General features: G+C 48.5%; 5 protein-coding genes across 5 annotated transcripts; 2 read left to right on the top strand and 3 right to left on the bottom strand.

Annotated features, from left to right (window-relative positions):
* Window positions 1-1,420: 1,420 nt before the first annotated feature.
* On the top strand, window positions 1,421-5,212 carry LOC128727031 (Krueppel-like factor 14). The gene is made up of 2 exons (XM_053820890.1): window positions 1,421-1,531; window positions 3,816-5,212. The coding sequence occupies exons 1-2, from the start codon at window positions 1,421-1,423 to the stop codon at window positions 5,199-5,201; spliced, it is 1,497 nt and encodes a 498-aa protein (XP_053676865.1). The 3' UTR covers window positions 5,202-5,212.
* Window positions 5,213-13,276: 8,064 nt separating this feature from the next.
* Window positions 13,277-14,524, bottom strand: LOC128727038 (chromatin complexes subunit BAP18). The gene is made up of 4 exons (XM_053820898.1): window positions 14,507-14,524; window positions 14,334-14,425; window positions 14,145-14,246; window positions 13,277-14,025 (listed from the first exon to the last, which is right to left on the bottom strand). The coding sequence occupies exons 1-4, from the start codon at window positions 14,522-14,524 to the stop codon at window positions 13,644-13,646; spliced, it is 594 nt and encodes a 197-aa protein (XP_053676873.1). The 3' UTR covers window positions 13,277-13,643.
* A 669-nt stretch (window positions 14,525-15,193) lies between these two features.
* Window positions 15,194-16,877, bottom strand: LOC128723749 (uncharacterized). Its single transcript, XM_053817515.1, has 3 exons — window positions 16,359-16,877; window positions 15,821-16,252; window positions 15,194-15,223 (listed from the first exon to the last, which is right to left on the bottom strand). Exons 1-3 carry the CDS (start codon window positions 16,875-16,877, stop codon window positions 15,194-15,196), a joined length of 981 nt encoding a protein of 326 aa, XP_053673490.1.
* A 494-nt stretch (window positions 16,878-17,371) lies between these two features.
* LOC128723750 (mediator of RNA polymerase II transcription subunit 15-like) lies at window positions 17,372-18,062 on the top strand. The gene is made up of 2 exons (XM_053817516.1): window positions 17,372-17,568; window positions 17,659-18,062. The coding sequence occupies exons 1-2, from the start codon at window positions 17,448-17,450 to the stop codon at window positions 18,060-18,062; spliced, it is 525 nt and encodes a 174-aa protein (XP_053673491.1). The 5' UTR covers window positions 17,372-17,447.
* A 97-nt stretch (window positions 18,063-18,159) lies between these two features.
* Window positions 18,160-19,225, bottom strand: LOC128723751 (uncharacterized). Its single transcript, XM_053817517.1, has 2 exons — window positions 18,707-19,225; window positions 18,160-18,600 (listed from the first exon to the last, which is right to left on the bottom strand). Exons 1-2 carry the CDS (start codon window positions 19,223-19,225, stop codon window positions 18,160-18,162), a joined length of 960 nt encoding a protein of 319 aa, XP_053673492.1.
* Between the last annotated feature and the right edge of the window lie 131 nt (window positions 19,226-19,356).

Here is a 19,356-nt window from a genome sequence, read left to right on the forward strand (position 1 = left end):
ACGCGCGTCGTGACGTCGCCACCCGGAGGCGCTCTTGACGTCAGAGTGTGTGCCGATATTTTTGGGCCTCAGCTTTTTTGAACGCCTCCAACCGCGTTTACGTGCGTAAGGCTCCAATTTTTTCAGGTGCAAATGCTGGTTGCCCATCTGCGTGATGACAAAAACCACCCCCTATCCCCCACGCGAAGGTTTTGCGCGAACAAAACGCACCCCAAGCGCCAGAGTCCGCGCGCAAGTTGAAGGACTTTGGAATTCCCCCGGCGAAGTTCGTAAAATAAATCCCCGTGCTGTGCCGGTCGTTGTTGCTGTTGTTGCACTTCTTTCGTGTACCATCGCACCCTGTTGCGTGGATCCGCAGGTGGGGGGAGGAGATGCACGCGCCCACATTTCCCCCACCCCCAGGGCCATCGCAACCCACCCTCCATTTCGCGATGAGCTCACAGCATCCAAAACCAGACCTACGCGTTTCGCATTTCGTATGGCGCATACGCACATACCCACGCACACCGCTGACTGGGGGAGTCACACCAACAGGCACACACACACACACACACACACACACACACACAAACACCCCGACCGTGGGGGGAGGCTGCCAGCCATGGCGTAAAAGGGCACCACGATGCGCGTGCGCGTACACGTTCCCTTCGGCACGTTCGTTGGGTCGTCATCACCTGCGATGACGACAACACAACCCCCTCCCCCCACGGATGCACACACTCACACAAGGGCGAGCGCACGCACACACACACACACAGGCAGTCGGCGAGAGCGCGTCAATCGCGCGGCAGAATCCATTCAAGAGCTGTGCGAGCCCCAAACAAAACGCTTACAAAGTTTTGTGCCGTCGAAGCGAACGGACGTGCTTGTTTGATGAGAGACGGTTTTGGTTGGCTGGGTTTGACTTGACCATAGTCGCGGTAGTTTTTGGTGAACCCCCCAAAATCACCCTTTTAAGTCCGGAGTAGGCGCGAAGAAAAAATAAAAGGACGTTTCAATCGGTGCGGTGAACCTGTGCATCGAAGCAACCTGTGCACTCGCGTTTTAGTTTTGTGTGACAGCGAGTTTAACCAGGTACCATCAAGTGACAAAAAGAGAGAGATAGAGAGAGTGTGTGTGTGTGGTTTGAGTGACAAATTGTTATGAAAAACAGAGTGTCAAAGTAGCAGCGAAACTTATGCTGAGCAGGAAGTGAGCAGTGCACAAAACACATTAACCAACCAACCAGACAACAAAGAAGAGGATCTCTGGTGTGTTCGGTTAGTCCCACCCACATCGAAATCGTAGTGCGAAAGAGTTTGAAAGAAACAAAGTTTTTAAAAAATCGCAAAGTGTGTGTTAAGTGAACAGTAAAAACTATCGGTCCTTTTTGAGAATAATAAAAAAAAGGAGCGAACAACCAAAGGGACAACAGTGCATGATGGAGAATACGGCCGCGGTATTATTATCACCCCCGGCAACACCACCGTTACAGGATGCGAGCCAGGGGCAAAAGGTGAAGCAGGAGCCGGAACAGGACGATATGTTGAAGGTAAGGAAGTGTTTTAAGTGGAATTAATAGGGGAACTCCGGTGCAATGTTTGACTCATCACACGAACGCAGAATATTCGAGACGGTGTAGATTACGCAAAGTGTTGAAACGTTTGAAAGTGTTTTATTTTTTGAAGAAGAAAAACACCTTGTGTTTTTGCAATTTACTTTTGTTGAGTGTGTTTCAATGAGAACGGTATTTTTTTTTTCAAATTCATTCTCAAATTGGCCTCGCGAAGGGCCAAAGTGGGGACGTCCCTGAAACGGTACCAGCAGCTGGCGGATGAGAGCAAAGTAAAGTGAGCACACGTGCCCTTAAGCGAGGCGGCTGTAGCCATTATTCCCCCCCACTAAAAGGGGTGGCGTGGCTCGTGGCGTGAATTTTTCAGCGTGTTTCATTTATTTTCCCGCTCCCCTATTCGCACCGGAAAATGAAATGGGGCTTTTCTTCTCCTCCGCACGCGTGTGGAAAAGGAGCACAGCTGACAAATTCGGGTGAAATTTGCTGCAAACTATTTTTAAAAAGCATCCTTTCGCTCCTGCCCGTCGTGGCGCGTGTGTATCAATCCCAGACGCTTCTTCGCTAGGGGGTCTCTCTATCACGCGCCGCGAGCGTGATAATTTAATTCTTGTGAAATTTAAACCACACAAAACAAATCTTTGCCCCATTCCACAGTGGCTGGCCTGGGGTGGGGTAGTGCCAGGGAAGTGAACCCGAAGAGGTGACGTGGCGCGGGGGTTGATAAATTGAAGCACGACCAGCAAAAGAAAAAAAACGTCTGTGGACAGAATCCACCCAACGATGATGCATTCGTCGTTTCTCGGTGTCAAGTGCATTTTACACGACGCGAGAGATGGTGGGTGAAAGGGGGGGGGGGAGATGGGTGGAACAGGGCGCGCACGATAAAAATAACCACCCTGCACACACTCACACACACACACACCCCTAATAGTGGGCGCGGTATGCACTTCGTACGCGAACCGGATGTGGACCACCCTTGCGCCTTTTACACCCAAGGCCACCACCAGCGAGCGAATTTGGGGCCCCGTTCTTGTTCTTGCATTTGTTGTTCCCCTCTATCTCGTGCGCATTCTCCAAAAGCAAAAAAAAAAAAAAAGACATAAACGGCAACCCCAACCGGTAGCGCCGCGCGTACGTCAGCACAAAAATTCCGAAACCTCTCTCGCGCGTGGAGCAGCGTGACGCGCCCAAACGCGCGCGCAAAAAAAAAAACCACCCCACGCCAGGCCGTAGAGTAACACGCTTGAGCTAGAGCGAGAGAGTGGGAGAGCGAATGAGGGAGGGTGCGCGATCGATGCGCGGAGGGAGAGAAACGAAAAAAAAGGAAAAAAGGTGTGTGCGCGCGCGTTTACGCGAGATCGCACCAGCTCGCTCACGCGCGCGAACAGTTTGAACACAAACATCGTTCCGTCGCGCTCACGCCAGAGCGAGAAACCACGATCACGCTCGGATCACGCAGCGACCCGACCGCGATCAGCTGGTGTTCACGTGAACACCATCCAAAGCGAGGGCCATTGCGAACTTTGGACTCAGCCCCCCAGGCCTGCGTGTCTCGGCGCACGTTCAAACTCTCTCGCTCTCGCTCTCTTTCTCTCGCTCGCTCGCTCGCCGCTTCGAAATTCACCTATTTTCGCACCGCCTGCTTTGGGGCTCGGTTAATCCACATTTGCGCCACGCGATGACGTCGCTCTGGCGAGACAGCCCGTGCTCACTCGCACCGGCACGCTCACGGGATCTCTCTCTCTCTCTCTCTCTCTCTCTCACTCGCCTCCACGGCTCGGTAAGGTGTGTGCCCTCGTTCGCACCCGTCCGCGAGAGATCGCGACCGCGACGTTTCACAGGCGAACCGGATTTTTTCGCTTTTGGCGCGCGCTTGTTTGCTTGAGACACAGGGTGGGATGAATAATAGCCACCCTGCTCAAAGCCCGAGACACCCCCATATTTCGGTTGCGCGATTGTAGGAAATTTTTCCCCCAGCAGGCGGGTGGGGGGGGGGGGGGGGGGGCAGTGATCCCGATCCCGGCCAATCTGGTGGGTCTCGTGCCCGCGTGTGCGATTGATAAGTGCTCGAACAGGGCGTGCGTGTGTGTAGGTTTTTCGTTACTAACGCAAAATGGTGAAACAGCGAGCTTATCTCGCACGATGACACTCTAGTAATGAATCGCTTTTCATATGACCACACCCTTGGTGGGGGGGAGGGAAAAGGAATTCAATGATAGGGTTTCTAACCTCACCTTTTTTTTCTCTCGCTCTCCCTCAATAGACAAGCAGTGCCATCCGTCAGGCGTTGAAGCGGAAGTTGGAAAACGCACCTGCCGATGTGACGACGAGTACAGCAGCGCCACCTAGCGGTGGGTTTGCGACCCCAAACCAATCGGACGCGTCGGAGGATGAATCGGATCTACCACCACGCAAGCGCCAGTACGTACGCAACCCAGACCAGCTGGAATCGCACGCAGCGCTGCAGCAGCAATTGCATCAGTTGCATCAGCGCCAACGCCAGCTAAGTGGCTCCAATGGTGCGCCAACGCCACCACCGTCGGAGTTTTCCGGCTCGGAGGACGAAACCACAAAGTCGGGTTCCGATGAGGAGCGTTGCTATTTCCCGGACACGACCACACCCCAGCGCGAAAGCGTCATCATGCGCATCAACAAGGATGGTTCGTGCACGAAGACGCGAGGAGCCACGGAGGATGCGGCGGGTGGTACCGAACAAGGGCCAAACATTTTCCGCAGTTACAAATTCAAAATGGGACCTCGCATGTCACCTCCACCACCGGCCGTACCCGCCGTTCCTGTGGAGCCACACCCGACAAGCGAACAAGGTCATGTGAAGGACACGAACTCCTCACCCGCGAAGGTTTCCACCCCAGTATTCGCACCCGTTGCAGCTCGACGTAAGAAGAAGCCGGAAACCACCACTCCCTCCACGCAACCGATCCTCCTCCCGAAGGTCCTTCCATCCCCTGGCCCGGTTGCCGTCAGCCCAACGACGCTTCCTGTGATAGCGCCCAAAATGGCGGCTAACCCGACGCCCACCACATCACCCTTCATCCTGGCCACACCCAACGGCTACCTTCTTCTGCCGCTCGTTCACCGATCACCACCCGCTGCATCCGCCACCCCAAAAGCAGCATCTCCCCGCTCACCCACGGAACCCATCGATCTGGAAAAACGCCCAACCACCGGCACACCAAACGCCCCCACCGGCAGCAAACCGGAACGGCGCCGAATATACGAGTGTGATCATCCAAACTGTGGCAAAAATTACTTCAAATCGAGCCACCTAAAGGCGCACCAGCGCATCCACACCGGCGAGCGTCCGTTCAACTGCAAGTGGCCCGACTGTGGCCGCCGGTTTTCCCGCTCCGACGAGCTTTCCCGCCACAAGCGCACCCACACCGGCGAGAAGAAGTTCATCTGTCACGTGTGCGAACGGCGATTCATGCGCAGCGACCACCTGTCGAAGCACGTCAAGCGCCACAACAAGGACACGGGTGGAAAAGCGGCCGGCGTGTTGACGGCAGGACGACGGGGAGCGGCAGCGGCGGCGGTGGCAGCAGCGACAGCTGCTGCTGCCGCGTCGGCCCTTTACCAACACCACCACACCGCCACGTTTCAAGCGACCCCAATCCCCGTAAACCCCTAAAAACTTCAGCGCGACTGACTTTTCCTCTTTCTCTCCCAACCGCTGGGGGGGAGGGTTAGGTTCCCACTATCTGTGATCGTGAATGTGCGTGTGTGCGTGTGGCTGTGTGTGTGTTCGGAACACCCAACTCCCCACTGTCCCCCTTCCCCGTCAAGAATCCGAACGCACACACTGACCAGCGGTAGTAGCGGTTAACTCTCTAACTCTTTATCGTAAACCAGCGATCCAGTCCTAGAATCTAGTAGTCAGAGACGAAGGTCACGGTTGGGTTGTGTACAAAGACGAGTGGTAGGAGTGTAGAAAAAAAAGAGAAATAGAAAGAGAGAGAGTGAGAGAGATACAAACGGCTTCACAAGGAGAACAGAAAAGAAGACTCGCCACGGTTTGGTTCTACTGTCTGTTTTTTTGTAAGATTTACCTAAGCGCCTGTATGTTTTAGCTATATGTCGTTGAATTTCGCGCTCGACGGAAATTTCCTTTACGTGTTTGTTTGTTTTTTTTTTCCTTTTTATTCACTGTTGTAACGTTAAGGTTAGGGACGGTTGGGTTCCTGTATCATTTTTCACTAGGGCGTAAGGGTTAACACACACAGGCCAGGCCCCTCCGTTGAAGGTTATATCGTTTATTTATTTTAGCCCTTAATTCGCTAGCTTTTAATGATGCCACAGTAAGACGGGATGCGCAAGGAAGAAAGCGAAGAGGTAGGCATGTGAGTGACAGTGCGAGAAGTAAGAGAGAGGGAAAGATGCGTTGTATTAAACTCTTCATTAATGTATCAAAAAAAACAATGCCAAATTAATGGTGAATGTTATGAAAATGAATGAAGCAAGGCTTAAGAAAGCGTGCAAAAATTACATATATTAATTCGAGAGTTTGCAAACAAAAAAGCATCCAGTAATATACATTCTTCTGATCAATCGAAAACAAATTTGTGTTTCATTTACTTGTGGGGAGCGGAAAAGGAGATCGAAAGAAACTGGGAGAAAACAAAAGGGCGAGCTGGAACAAAAACCAGGCTTGAGCAATCGTTGAGCATATATTCACAGTTGCTTATCAGCGCAACCTTCTGCTTCGTGTAACACCCTTTTAAACTCGATACGCAACCCTCGCCAGGGCGCGCATGCGTCAGCGGATATAGGCGTGGAAGGGCCAATTCGTGACGTAAATTCAGCGGCTGGAAAGGATCGATTTTTCTGTACATCGCCAATAAGTCCGGCATTTTATGCAATTAGTCTACCCACAATCGTTACTAGATGACGTCCAAATGCCACTGGGGAGGTTTGGAAAGAAATAAAATGAAATAAACAATCGTGCAATCTCGTCACCAGAAATTAGTTTCCAATTCCGGGGGTTGCCATAGAAAAGATAAGTAAAAGGCATTCATTCATTCACACACCCTTAACAGGTTCAATAGCCCGATGACGAAGGCTTTCGAGGCTTGGAATCGAACCCCACCGGTACCGATCGGTGGGATTTTCCACACCCGGCTTTTCCAGACCGGTTCTCGGACTGGTTTTTGCTAGCTTTTTGCGCCAACCCCTTCCGGTTGGGGATGGCCCAAATACAAAGCCGTTCGAAAATTCCCCGAAGAAAGCGGTGACGTTTTGATGGTGGACTCGTTTTGCTTTCTTTTTTCTTTTCTTTTTTTCCGGAGGGGTGTGTGAAAAATTACACGCCGTACGGGCGTGTGATCCTCGCGCTGTTTACTCTCGCTTAAACCCCGTCACGTTGTTTGCACTCGCGATGTTTCCGCGAAGCGATGCGTTGGGTGGGAGGATGAAAAAAAATGTGCACCCACAAAATAAAGCAAAATAAAACCCCCCGAAGGCCTTCCGCGCGTTCCGAGAATTGGCAGATAATTGCATTTCCCAGAACTGGCCTGGCTCGCGGCGAGCAAGAGCATATATTTGGTCCACTTAAACCTTGGGACAAGCATTGTATCTCTTAGTATTTTACATGCAATTTGCTGATAACAGAAAGCCTCCTAAAATCCCTCTAATAAAGGTAGACAGGTGTTTTTTGGCAACACAGACATTTTTGTGACAACACAGCCTGATTGTTGTCATAACAGATATAAATTAAACCGCCATTTTTTATGCAAAAAAGAAACAAAAACGAAAATAACAGATAACATATATTAAACAGCGTTGATGCCCCCAAAAAAGATCACCCCCCCAAACAACGCCACGTGGAATCTTGAGGGTGTCTTTTCCTCGTTCGTCCATCAAATCCACACCCCGTAAACATCTTAAAAGGGCCTTCCCACCCGCTTGCCCTAAAAAACAAAATGCCGGTCAAACTTCCGGGGTTGGGGGGCGCAAAATGGCTGGCGTGCGATGGGTAAACATGTTTACTTCCTACTTCAGGCGACCGTTCCTCAAAACGCAACCTTGAGACCGAAACGGCTGCCAGGAAGGCCATCCCTTGCCCAGCAGGAAGTTCCACGTGTGCGGGTGCGGCGGTTGCGTCGCAAAAAAAAAAGAGGATCCCACTGGCCCTTCGAGGGCCAGGCAACACGGCAACACGTCACCAAAATGCCGGCCTCCATCCAACACGCCGGTGATGCGTTTTTACTTTGGAATCACGCGTAGGGCTCGTGCGATAGGCGAGGCCTCCCCCCAAAACACGCCCTGAAGGACGCACATACACACGGGCGCGCGCGCGTGCCTTGAGACTTTGAACCCTTGAACGTGCGTGTCACGATAACCGCGAACCCCGGTGGGGCGATGCGATTGCGCACGACGAAAGGGCCCCATTGTCAATTGATCAAAGACCCTATTTTATGCTGCTATGGGCATACCGGTTTTTTGTTTTATCAAACAATTTGCTCAACCGGTTTGGTTTGGGTGGCTTATCGTGAACCATCGTGTCATCGTGACCACTTCGACCGCTTCGAGTCAGCTGATTAGGGCCGATTGGCGAAAGGGGTGCGCTTTCGTAGGGCTTTGAGGGCTTATGAGTGTTTACCTTCCGTGTGGCTTCCGAGGGAAGGTTTTTTTTTGTATGTTTTCCACCCAACCCCCAAAGAGGGTTGGCCCTCTTACCATTCGAGGGCACACACACACACACACACAGCCCTGTGAAGGAGATAAAAAAAAGAATAACGTCGAAAAGCCGCCCGATAACGGCATCGATCACGCACGGAGCGAATGCACGTTTCATTTGTGTGCCATCTGGAGCCACAACTGGAAGGCGGTTTTGTGGTTGGAAAAATTGGAAATTTGTTCACGGGTGGTGGATTTTGGAGGAGAAACAAAAAATCCTCATCCTCATTTGCTTCCCTAGCAAGGGGGTGGTTTCGCTGGTTCAACCCTACCGATTTACGTCAGGAATTTTACGCTAGATTCGTTCGATTGCACAGCGCAATTTCGTGTCACACCGAGGGCATTCCGCGCCAGCTTCTCGCTAGGAGTGGGAAGAGAAGGGCCACATCAAGGGCTCCTTATCAAGGCGAAGGAAGGGGAGGGCGGTGGGTCACCCGCCGAGTTCGCAGCTGGAGTAAAAGGAGATTAAGGAGCAAACGGATCCAACGAAGAAAAGGGCAAATATAATCAAAACACACCCCACAATAGTACGGCGTGATAAATTGCCAATTGCCTGCAAAATCCGCCCCCCTCCCCCAAGAGGGAGGTGCGAAAGAGAGCGTTTCTTCTCTCCACTCCCTCCCCCCTCTCTCCTCCCTCTCCATCTCTTGACCCCACCACCCCCTTCCAACAGCCTGATAAGGACGGCTCGCGAAACCGGTCGCAACTGCAATCGGGATCAGAAAAAGGTTTTCACTCGAGCCCCCCACCTCCCCTCCCCTCTTTCACCATCCCTCTCCCTCCCCCCCCCCCCCTACACACACATAATCAAGTAGTTGCAAAACAAATAAAAAAACGATGGCCCTGCTAGAAGCCGGCTAGATCCGCCCCAGGATGACGTCAATGGGATCCGGAGATAGTCCCGATTCTCCGCCCTCCCCCTCCCCCCTCCCTTCCCCCGCCCGCACCCTCCCGACCCCCCACCAAAGCCACCACACATTAGCTAAACGCGTGGGAAAAATCGACCAGCCACCAGCCGCACCAGTGGGGTGCGTTGCAGGGTTGGTTTGAGTTCGGCCTGCGGGAGGTTGCGCGAAATAATAAGATCTGATTGTGCGGGTTCTCCCTGTCGCTGGCGCAGGATCGCCGACAACAGCGGCGCAAGTTCACATTCCAGCGGTGGCCTCTAGCCAGAAGCTCGAGAGCAGCACAGCCGGATCGGAAGATCGGTCCGGGAGTGATTGTGCGCCGCGGGTTTTTTTTTCTTTTTGACCCGAGGTTGAAGATCCTTGATCGCGAGGATGATCACGCGTGCGGCACGTTCCCGGAGCGTGATCGAAGAACGGTGATCGTGGGGGATCGATGATGGGCCTCCCGCTGAGAAACCAGTGGGGTGGATTGATAATGCTCGAATAATGCGAATCATGGGCGGTTTGAGGCTGAGCCCGGAATTGGGAACGCACCACGCTAGCTGATAGTGGAAGGGCGTTGTGCTAATTTTCGTGCACCCTCGCACCCCTAATGACGACAGGGTGGAGCTTAGAACCACCCCAAGTAAGGGGTGGTTCACAGTCACTAGCTGGGTTTCACAGCGCCGGTTGATAAGCAACCATCCCCAACGTGTCAGATAAGTTGGCACACTTTTGTGGGCGCTTCCAAAGTGGACTCAAACCCCCCCCCCCCCCTAAAACCCAACCTGCCTTTACCACCCTCCCTCCCCCTCACACAAGTGGTCAAGGGAGGTCACGACGGTTTGCTTTCCACGTTGTGGCGTTTGCAAAAAGCGGGTGTGAACCCACGCGGTCCGAAGGATAAGTCCGCGTTGAAGGACACACACACACACGGTGGCTTGCCTCCTTGGCACAGAGCGTCATCGCTTCCTGGTGCCCCATCATTCACGTTCATCGACCGACCGACCGACCGACTGACTGACTGACTTTAATGACAAAGTTCCAACCCCGTGAAGTTGCCGGGAGAAGAAAAAAAAAGAGATCGACGACCGGCGAATGGGGCGGCGTTCAAGGATTTCTTTGCGAGTGGTTGGTTTTTTGCTTCTTTTGCTGCACCACACTCCTCCGATGCACCGGAAGATGCGCGTGTCCCCGTGTGTGTATGCTGGGGTTTAACGTCGCTGTTTTGGCAGCCTTGGCCGTGGTCATTCCACCCTCATTTATTTCCGATGCGACGCTGGCTGAGAGAGTCGAAAACCGGAACCGAAAAACCTTCGCCCATCACAATGCACCCTCTCTAGTGGTCGGTGGGGTCAGACGGGATGGGATGGAAGGTCCTGTGTCCTATCTTTCGTGCGTTTTGTGTGTGTGTGTGTGTGTGTGCCTGTGCTTGAAGACCTGCCTCTTGAAACCGTGCCACTGAGCGTTGCTGATAGCCTGTGGGGAGTAGGGTTTCTAGCTTCTTATGTGCGCTGTCTCACTCTCTCTCTCTCTCTCTCTCTCTCGTTTGCTCTCGCTTCTCGGTTGAACGTGAACGACCTAGAAACGGGCTCCGTGTACACACGCCTATATAGTAGCTCGCTCCGTTGACAGATAACCGCGAGTGACTTTTCGCGAGTCACCGGCACCGAAAGAAGGCCACACGCAGGCGTGCTAGTTGGCGCTGGTGCACTAACCCTAGCCGCGCGCGGAAGGCCACAAAATTTAGGTGAGCCCCAAGCAAACCGCGCGGAAGCAAAGACAAAACGAATAATCACGAACGTGTGATGCAGATAAGCGACGCAGTAACGACAACAACAACGGAAGGGAAAAGAACAGAGAGAGAGAGAGAGAGAGAGAGAGTGAGAGAGAGAGAGAGAGAGAGAGAGAGGGATGAAAACACACGCCCTTCTCAGCTGGCATTGGCGTCGGACAATGGTCTTTTCGGTCGCCAGGTTTCGCTTATCGGAAGGTTTGGTTCGGAAAACCGCACCGTCAAGGTTGCGGGCTGGATTTTGGGTTAACCTTGTCACGCGGTTTCACGGGGCACGTGCATGAACGCGGACTGTCATTGTGACAGCTCGTGGGAGGCCAACCGTCCCCCTAGCAACGGTTGTGTGTCTGAAAAGGCCATCGCGTCATCGACGATGGCCGGTGCTCCCTTCGCTAGAGGAAGATCGTTCGTGCGTGTATGCGTGCGTGACCATCGCGATGGGCCGAACATTGTTGCGTAGCCGGCGTTTGGACGGGATGGATGATAAGCGCAACACGACCCGTGCGAATGGGGTTTATTTTTAGAGGCGGAATTTATTGGCGCACCCTCGCCACCCCCACCCAACAGTGGCCCCCTACAGAACAGATTTTTTTTGCCGTGAAGAGAAGCCGGTGTTGATAACTCAACACAAGCGTGATCTGTCAAGCCCAGACCCAGCAGGAATTAGGTCACAAATGCATCCAAATTCCTGCTGGTGCATTAAATGCATTTTGGTGCATTTAAACAATCAACGGCATCCTCCGGGAATGGTGAACCGTCACTTTCACTCTCATTTACCTGCAGCACACCGGAAAGTAAATGTGTTGATCGATTGAACTTCCTTCAGCACGGGCGACGATCGGCGTTGGCCTTCGACAAAGCGAAGGACCTTCGCCCGGAGACTGTGGCCGTGTGTTGGGCGACGTGCGCTACCCCACGGTCGGTCACAGTTCGTTCATCCACGCGCACGAAAACAAAGAAGAAGAAAAAAACGACACCCTTGGGGTGATAGTGGGGAGGGGCGAGTCACTTCCGCTAGACAACGGCGACGACGACGACGCCACCAGCACCGAAACACAACCGGTTCCAGTGCGCGCCCGCTGATCTACATAATGGCGGGCGAACCGGTAGAATCTGGTTCTGCCAGCGCACACGCATACACCGGCACTGATGCGCTACTGTGCCGGCGTGACGGTGTGGGCTTCTCATCCCACCCAAAACGGAGGAGGCCCGTTGGCGCGAAATGTTTACGAACAACAACCCGCACCCGGTTTACTGGCTTGCGGCACGGAATGAAGGGGGTCACGAAGGAAATCGAATTAAGCACAGCGTCGTGGTCCGAGGGGTGCGACATGCTGACATGGAGAGGGAGAGAGCGAACACGAGGGGTCGCTTGAATTGATAGCACGGAACAAAAATAACCGGCTCGTCTGCAAAGCCGGTTAGAGAAACCACTTTGAGCCGGTTGTGATGTTTTTAAAATCCACTCCCCGGTGCGGTTTGCGCATTTTTCTTCGTGGGGTATACCTTTTTTTGTTTTGTTCCAGCGGTCAGACGGTCGAGCATTACGTATTCACTTGAAGGGGTTTTGTGGAACGCGTACGCTACAAACCGATCGGTAATGGACACCGGTCACGGCGGGGATTCTGATTGATTGTTGCTTCTTTTCTTCTGCATTACGGTTCGGCACTTTTTCCAGCACATTTTGCACATAAAACACCTCACAAAACCTGGGCAAATTCGCATGCTCAATTGCTGCTACACTGACCACGTTGTTTGAAACCTTTCCTCAAGCCGGAATGAGACGCTTTGGGAGAGAAATTAAGCTGTCCAGGTGCAACCTTGGTATGTGTGATGCGGGTGCTGTAACCCTGTGTGTTTACTCTTTACACTGGGGGGTATTGATTCTCAAGGCTAGATGACAAAGTATTTGCGTAGCAGGGGTCCGGTTGGAGATGTTTTGAAGCTTTTGTTTGTTGTTTCAGCGTTAACCCTAGGCCTGGCCATGATACACATTGATAGCATCTTACAGCTTGTTTGGTGTTACAATGGAAAGAGAATCTTATTCTTACTTCGTATGCGAGTCAACTACTTTGTGATACTTTAGTGATGGTAAAATTATTTAAACCTTTTTAACGGTAATGTAAAAAACTTATCCCAGAGGGAATTGAAAGGAATATTACATCATATGTAGTAAAAAAATATTCTATGACTACAATCTCTCGTACTGGGATCTGATTACATCTATTACTATCTCTCATACTGAGATTTGATTGCCAACATTTAAAAGTTAGTTAACAAGAGAAGCTTTAAAATAGCATAATATTATAATAGCACAAAAAATATTTTGTGTATGAACACTTTACGATATTCTGATTCAAAATACACAAATTTATTTCCACACGTTAGCGCACTATAGTATAAGGTAATTGATCTCTGGAAAATGCACATGCAAAGTAAACGCATACCATCATCGCAAAGAATTCGCACAACCCGAACGTGCAACATCCTACCGGTATAATTTAGTAACAGCTCATCGCAGCCATCCATTTGCCGTCGAGTTAACCTTGCAGGAATCTCTTGTGTAGCATGGCTTTATTAAACCTATTCTCGATTGACGATTTCCCATTGCCGTTTAATTGCCTTCATCGTGCCTGTGCCAGGAACATGCCGTCCGAAAAGAGCTGTTTATACAACACTAATCTTTCGGTTCGCTGTAATAGTAGTCCTCCTCGTTTCACCCGGCTACTTCTTCTGTTCCGGGTTCAAACTCGAGCTTCATTTCACCCGAACCCATTCCTACTACATCTGCCTCGTGCTCCTGGGTATTGAGGCGATTCAGTGTCATGGAAATGTCCGCCGGTTGGCACAAAAGTCCAGTGGAATCGGAATTGTCGTCTTTTATTACCGATTCCATCACCATCGGATCGGCGATCACGGTCGAGGGTGGACCAGCTTCTTCATAATGTGCAACTTGCGTCGATGTAACTATGATTTGCTGTTGAGGTTGCTGTTGTAACTGAAGGGGCGGCTGAATATGTGAAGCTTGTGAGTTTTGTCTCATAGGGAGACCAGCATCTTCGAAAGCTTTCTTTTTAAGTGTGTGTCGGATTTGAGAGCTGAAATAAAGCAAAGCTTAAGTTTAATATTTGCCAACCAAATGTTAGTACCGGTAGGATCAGATGAAGAAATAGAACAACAACCGAGCAAAATTGTTTAGCAAAAAAAGAACACTTACACCGTTCTCCCCTTGATACGTTGGCTGATTTTGTTAAGATCTTCACTGAAACGTGTGACTGCGGAGCGGAGCATGTCTATTTCTTCATCTGTCCATTTGCTCCTTGGGATCATTTGAGAATAAAATGACGCCAGATTAACATGGTATCGCAAGGATAACCTCGAAAGACACTATCGATGCTTATCTTACCCTGTTGGTGAATCTGACGAAGGATGAAGTTGCATTGTTAGTTCTCCCAGGCTGTTGAATGCAGCGCCGGCTGCTGTAAAAATCTCTCCTACCTTTAAAAAAAAACAAAACATGTTCATTGACCAACTGCGTGTTTATTTGCGCAGAGATCGGATTGAGTGTATAATCTATACCTTCGTAGCAGAATTCATAATTCACTGTAATAAGCTTCACCTCTTTAGCTGTTTCGTTATAAATGATGCTAATTCTGCAAAGTATCGTTAGTAAACAACGAACTGTCAATGCAAACGTCTAAATGGGAAATCTAAAAGGAATCAAGAGCGTTGGATCTGTCAAATATCCTTTTTCAAATGGTAATAACGAACATGAGAATTGCAACTGTGGCCTGATTAAGCCATAATTATACACGGTTCATAATCTTATTTTCAGGTTGTGTTATAGTATGAAAGGATACTCCAAAGGTGCTAGTATTCGAAACATATCTAGCAACACACGTTATAGTTCGATTTTTTTATAAGGATTTCGTATTCACACCCTACATGTTAACATAAACAAAATCTTACTAATAATTTTTATTGGAACGAATAATCAAATGCATCTATTCTATTTTCGGTTTTTTTATCGTCTTATGTTCATAGTCGGAGCATCTTGCGCGTCTTTTCAAGTCAAGTGGGACCATATTTGATATCATGATCATTTCAAGATTCATCGTCAACAAGTTGACGGGAGAATCATTTTCGTAGTTTTTGGGAATCTGAAAGAAGTTAAAACTATAGGTTTGTAAAATGTTGCAATATGAATTATTGAATATGTACCAGTATGTTTCTATATGAATATGTAACCAGTATGTTTCTACCAATCTATAACATCGCTCGAACACCGTTGTTTTGCTGGAGTTCATGTGAGAAGAAAAGACTGTTATTAGGGTCACTTTGAGCATTTTAAGCAGATTTTTATCACAATTCAGTCTAGAAAACCATGGAAGCAGCACGATTGTCTACAACAATGCATTGGTCAACAGTTGATTCAGTTTTGTCATTTGTTTGGCTGGTTTATTGTAGAAAACCGTTATGCTATTTCATGGGACTTCATGTGCAATCATTCTTAACAGTCATCTTCTTAGTTTTAGGTAGAGACAAGAGCAAAGGTATCTTCCACGCACACATTAATATACGCATTGGAAAAGTACACATTTGACCCACTTCTGGACAGTTCGATACGCAGGATGATATTTGATTGATCTGCTTATATGGCCGCTATCGATAACAGAACAGTTCACGTAGAACGCTTAGTTCCAGAAACTGGCGAATCGTTTTATTTCGCGTGTCTCAGAAGGCTCGCTCAATTGTCTTCGTACCCGTCGACACAATCAAATATATAAAATATAAGTGATTGTGGACAAATAGTTAAATTAGCTTTGTTAATTATCACAAACTTATTATCATCTTTACTAGCATGTTCTCTGAACATTCTTTTTTTCAATTTACCTGAGCTTTAAGCATTTTTTCAAAATAATCAAATATTTTTTGATAAATTGCTTCTCCCTGACCATATATGAAACAGTCATACTCAGGATGAAGCAGCTCGAAAGTGTTCATACAGCTACCCTTTATGGTGGGCATATTGCCATTAGATATCGTCAGTTTCGTCTTCAGTCCAAGCGATAGAGGGATTTGATAACATTTCTCGCTAAGCGTTAAATCAGGATTTTCCAATATTCGACGTGACTCTTCGATCCGATCCTTTGGTAAATCGAGGAAAAATGTATGCCTATCTGCAATACTAACTCCAAGCTTCTTTTTGTTATCCGACTGAGTGTATTCGCGGTACGTTCGAACAACATTTTTGACGTCCTCTTCTACCGCTTCTAGAGCCATATCTAGTACTTGGATCTGCAATGCAGATTCTTCCACTGGCATCTAGAAGTAAGTAAACGTGAAAGTAAGCTTCCCCAAATCAACATTACGAGAAAGGCGAGCACATAAATTAACCATTATCGCGTAAGTATTGTGATGAAAAACATACCGATTGAAGCGTTGCAATCATTTCTTGGCAAGCATTCTGCTTTGCGCCTTTTTTGGTGGAATGGGTGCCTCGTCGTACAATATCACGGATACGACACTCATATTCGAAAACCGGTGCATGTGAAGGGCCGTAACTACGTACTAGCTCAAACTCAGGCAAAGGAAAATTACGCTGAATGCAAATATCTCGCACTTGGGTAACGCGATCCAAACACAAGTCTGGGACTGCCGTTCCGTCTTGATTGTCAGCTCCTGTGTCTGTGTCAGCCTCCGGGAGGTCCAATAGCTGGCGTATAAGTTGCCACGCAGCCTCATGTTTCGACTCCTGTTTTGATCTTCCGGCCCCCTTTGCTATCTTGCCCAGAGCAGAAACGGCGTGTGTAAATTTCTTTGTGTTGCTAAAGTGAACACTTTCCTCTCCCAAGTACTGATAAATAGGAGGCGGTCCTTGTACCTTAAAGCACATTTCTTGCAGCAAAGCAACTGGCATTTTGCCCTTTAGAATTTCGGTTTTCGCCATTTTTTTCAGAAACTGGATTAGTCAACGCTACGTCGTCGTGTACTTAAACAAAAGAGACGCTGCAAAGATTAAGGACTCAATTAATAATCAGACGCTCTTGCATCAGCAATATACAATGTTTCAGACGAAATGTATATGAACAATTTAGCTTTTCCTGTTTTGATTTGAAGTGTACAACTTCCAAGACTTCCCAGTTCACGTTGACAGGTGAAAATCTATCAGCTACATGTGATCAGATTATACCATAAAGTCAAAGAGTAAATAACTATAAATTTGCAACTCAACTACGAGAAATGTTATAAAAATTATTTAAAACAATAATGAAATGAACCGCGCAAATAAAATTGTGAAGAATATTTATTTAATTCACATTTACCACAGTGTAAAAATCTAAATGGGTGAGCTGATAAAGTATTGAGGTTAGTACAGTAAACAAAATGTCATAATTTTCTCAACATCACATAGAAAAATGAACAAAAAATAGAAAACCAATTGCAAGAAGCAGCAAAAAGCAATTGTTGATTCGATTTTACGCATTTTACGGGTTTTGTAGCATATCTCATACTGAAGATGGCAGAAGATAACTCAAAAAATGGAATCGAAATGGAAAACCGTGTTTTTCACAAGACGTGCAACAAGGACGAATATCTTCGTTTCGTAGCCCGGTATATCTTGCGCGTTCGAGAAATGAGTAAGTACATAGACGCATCTGTATATAGTGAACAATAACATTGATTTATGTTGCTAAACTGTCAACTTATATACCTTCTTACACGATTAGATACAAAACACAAAAACCAGCAAAACGCTGCAGCGGCAGCAGCCCAGCAAGCACAGCAGGACGGAACCGGTAACACGAGCCAGGGTGGCGGAGGTATGCCGGATCCGATCAACGCCTTGCAGAACCTAGCATCGCAAGGAACCCGGCCGCAAATGATGGGACAAATGGGTGTTGGTCCTGGGGGACCCATGGGAGGTCAGATGGGGGGTGCCGGTAACGCTTCAAATTTGCTACATTCTCTGCGCCCGCAAATGCAGATGGGAGGCATGGGAGGTCCTATGCAGGGCAATCGGGTCGGAATGGGTCCGGGACCGGGAAATCAAATGGGTGGCATGATGGGACCGAACCAGATGCAAGGCCCTGGTGGACCGGGTGGTGCAATGTCGACACAATCAAATATATAAAATATAAGTGATTGTGGACAAATAGTTAAATTAGCTTTGTTAATTATCACAAACTTATTATCATCTTTACTAGCATGTTCTCTGAACATTCTTTTTTTCAATTTACCTGAGCTTTAAGCATTTTTTCAAAATAATCAAATATTTTTTGATAAATTGCTTCTCCCTGACCATATATGAAACAGTCATACTCAGGATGAAGCAGCTCGAAAGTGTTCAGACAGCTACCCTTTATGGTGGGCATATTGCCATTAGATATCGTCAGTTTCGTCTTCAGTCCAAGCGATAGAGGGATTTGATAACATTTCTCGCTAAGCGTTAAATCAGGATTTTCCAACATTCGACGTGACTCTTCGATCCGATCCTTTGGTAAATCGAGGAAAAATGTATGCCTATCTGCAATACTAACTCCAAGCTTCTTTTTGTTATCCGACTGAGTGTATTCGCGGTACGTTCGAACAACATTTTCGACGTCCTCTTCTACCGCTTCTAGAGCCATATCTAGTACTTGGATCTGCAATGCAGATTCTTCCACTGGCATCTAGAAGTAAGTAAACGTGAAAGTAAGCACCCCCAAATCAACATTACGAGAAAGGCGAGCACATAAATTAACCATTATCGCGTAAGTATTGTGATGAAAAACATACCGATTGAAGCGTTGCAATCATTTCTTGGCAAGCATTCTGCTTTGCGCCTTTTTTGGTGGAATGGGTGCCTCGTCGTACAATATCACGGATACGACACTCATATTCGAAAACCGGTGCATGTGAAGGGCCGTAACTACGTACTAGCTCAAACTCAGGCAAAGGAAAATTACGCTGAATGCAAATATCTCGCACTTGGGTAACGCGATCCAAACACAAGTCTGGGACTGCCGTTCCGTCTTGATTGTCAGCTCCTGTGTCTGTGTCAGCCTCCGGGAGGTCCAATAGCTGGCGTATAAGTTGCCACGCAGCCTCATGTTTCGACTCCTGTTTTGATCTTCCGGCCCCCTTTGCTATCTTGCCCAGAGCAGAAACGGCGTGTGTAAATTTCTTTGTGTTGCTAAAGTGAACACTTTCCTCTCCCAAGTACTGATAAATAGGAGGCGGTCCTTGTACCTTAAAGCACATTTCTTGCAGCAAAGCAACTGGCATTTTGCCCTTTAGAATTTCGGTTTTCGCCATTTTTTTCAGAAACTGGATTAGTCAACGCTACGTCGTCGTGTACTTAAACAAAAGAGACGCTGCAAAGATTAAGGACTCAATTAATAATCAGACGCTCTTGCATCAGCAATATACAATGTTTCAGACGAAAT

Source organism: Anopheles nili, chromosome 3 (assembly GCF_943737925.1).
Source record: "Anopheles nili chromosome 3, idAnoNiliSN_F5_01, whole genome shotgun sequence".
In the NCBI taxonomy this organism is placed as follows: Eukaryota; Metazoa; Arthropoda; class Insecta; order Diptera; family Culicidae; genus Anopheles; species Anopheles nili.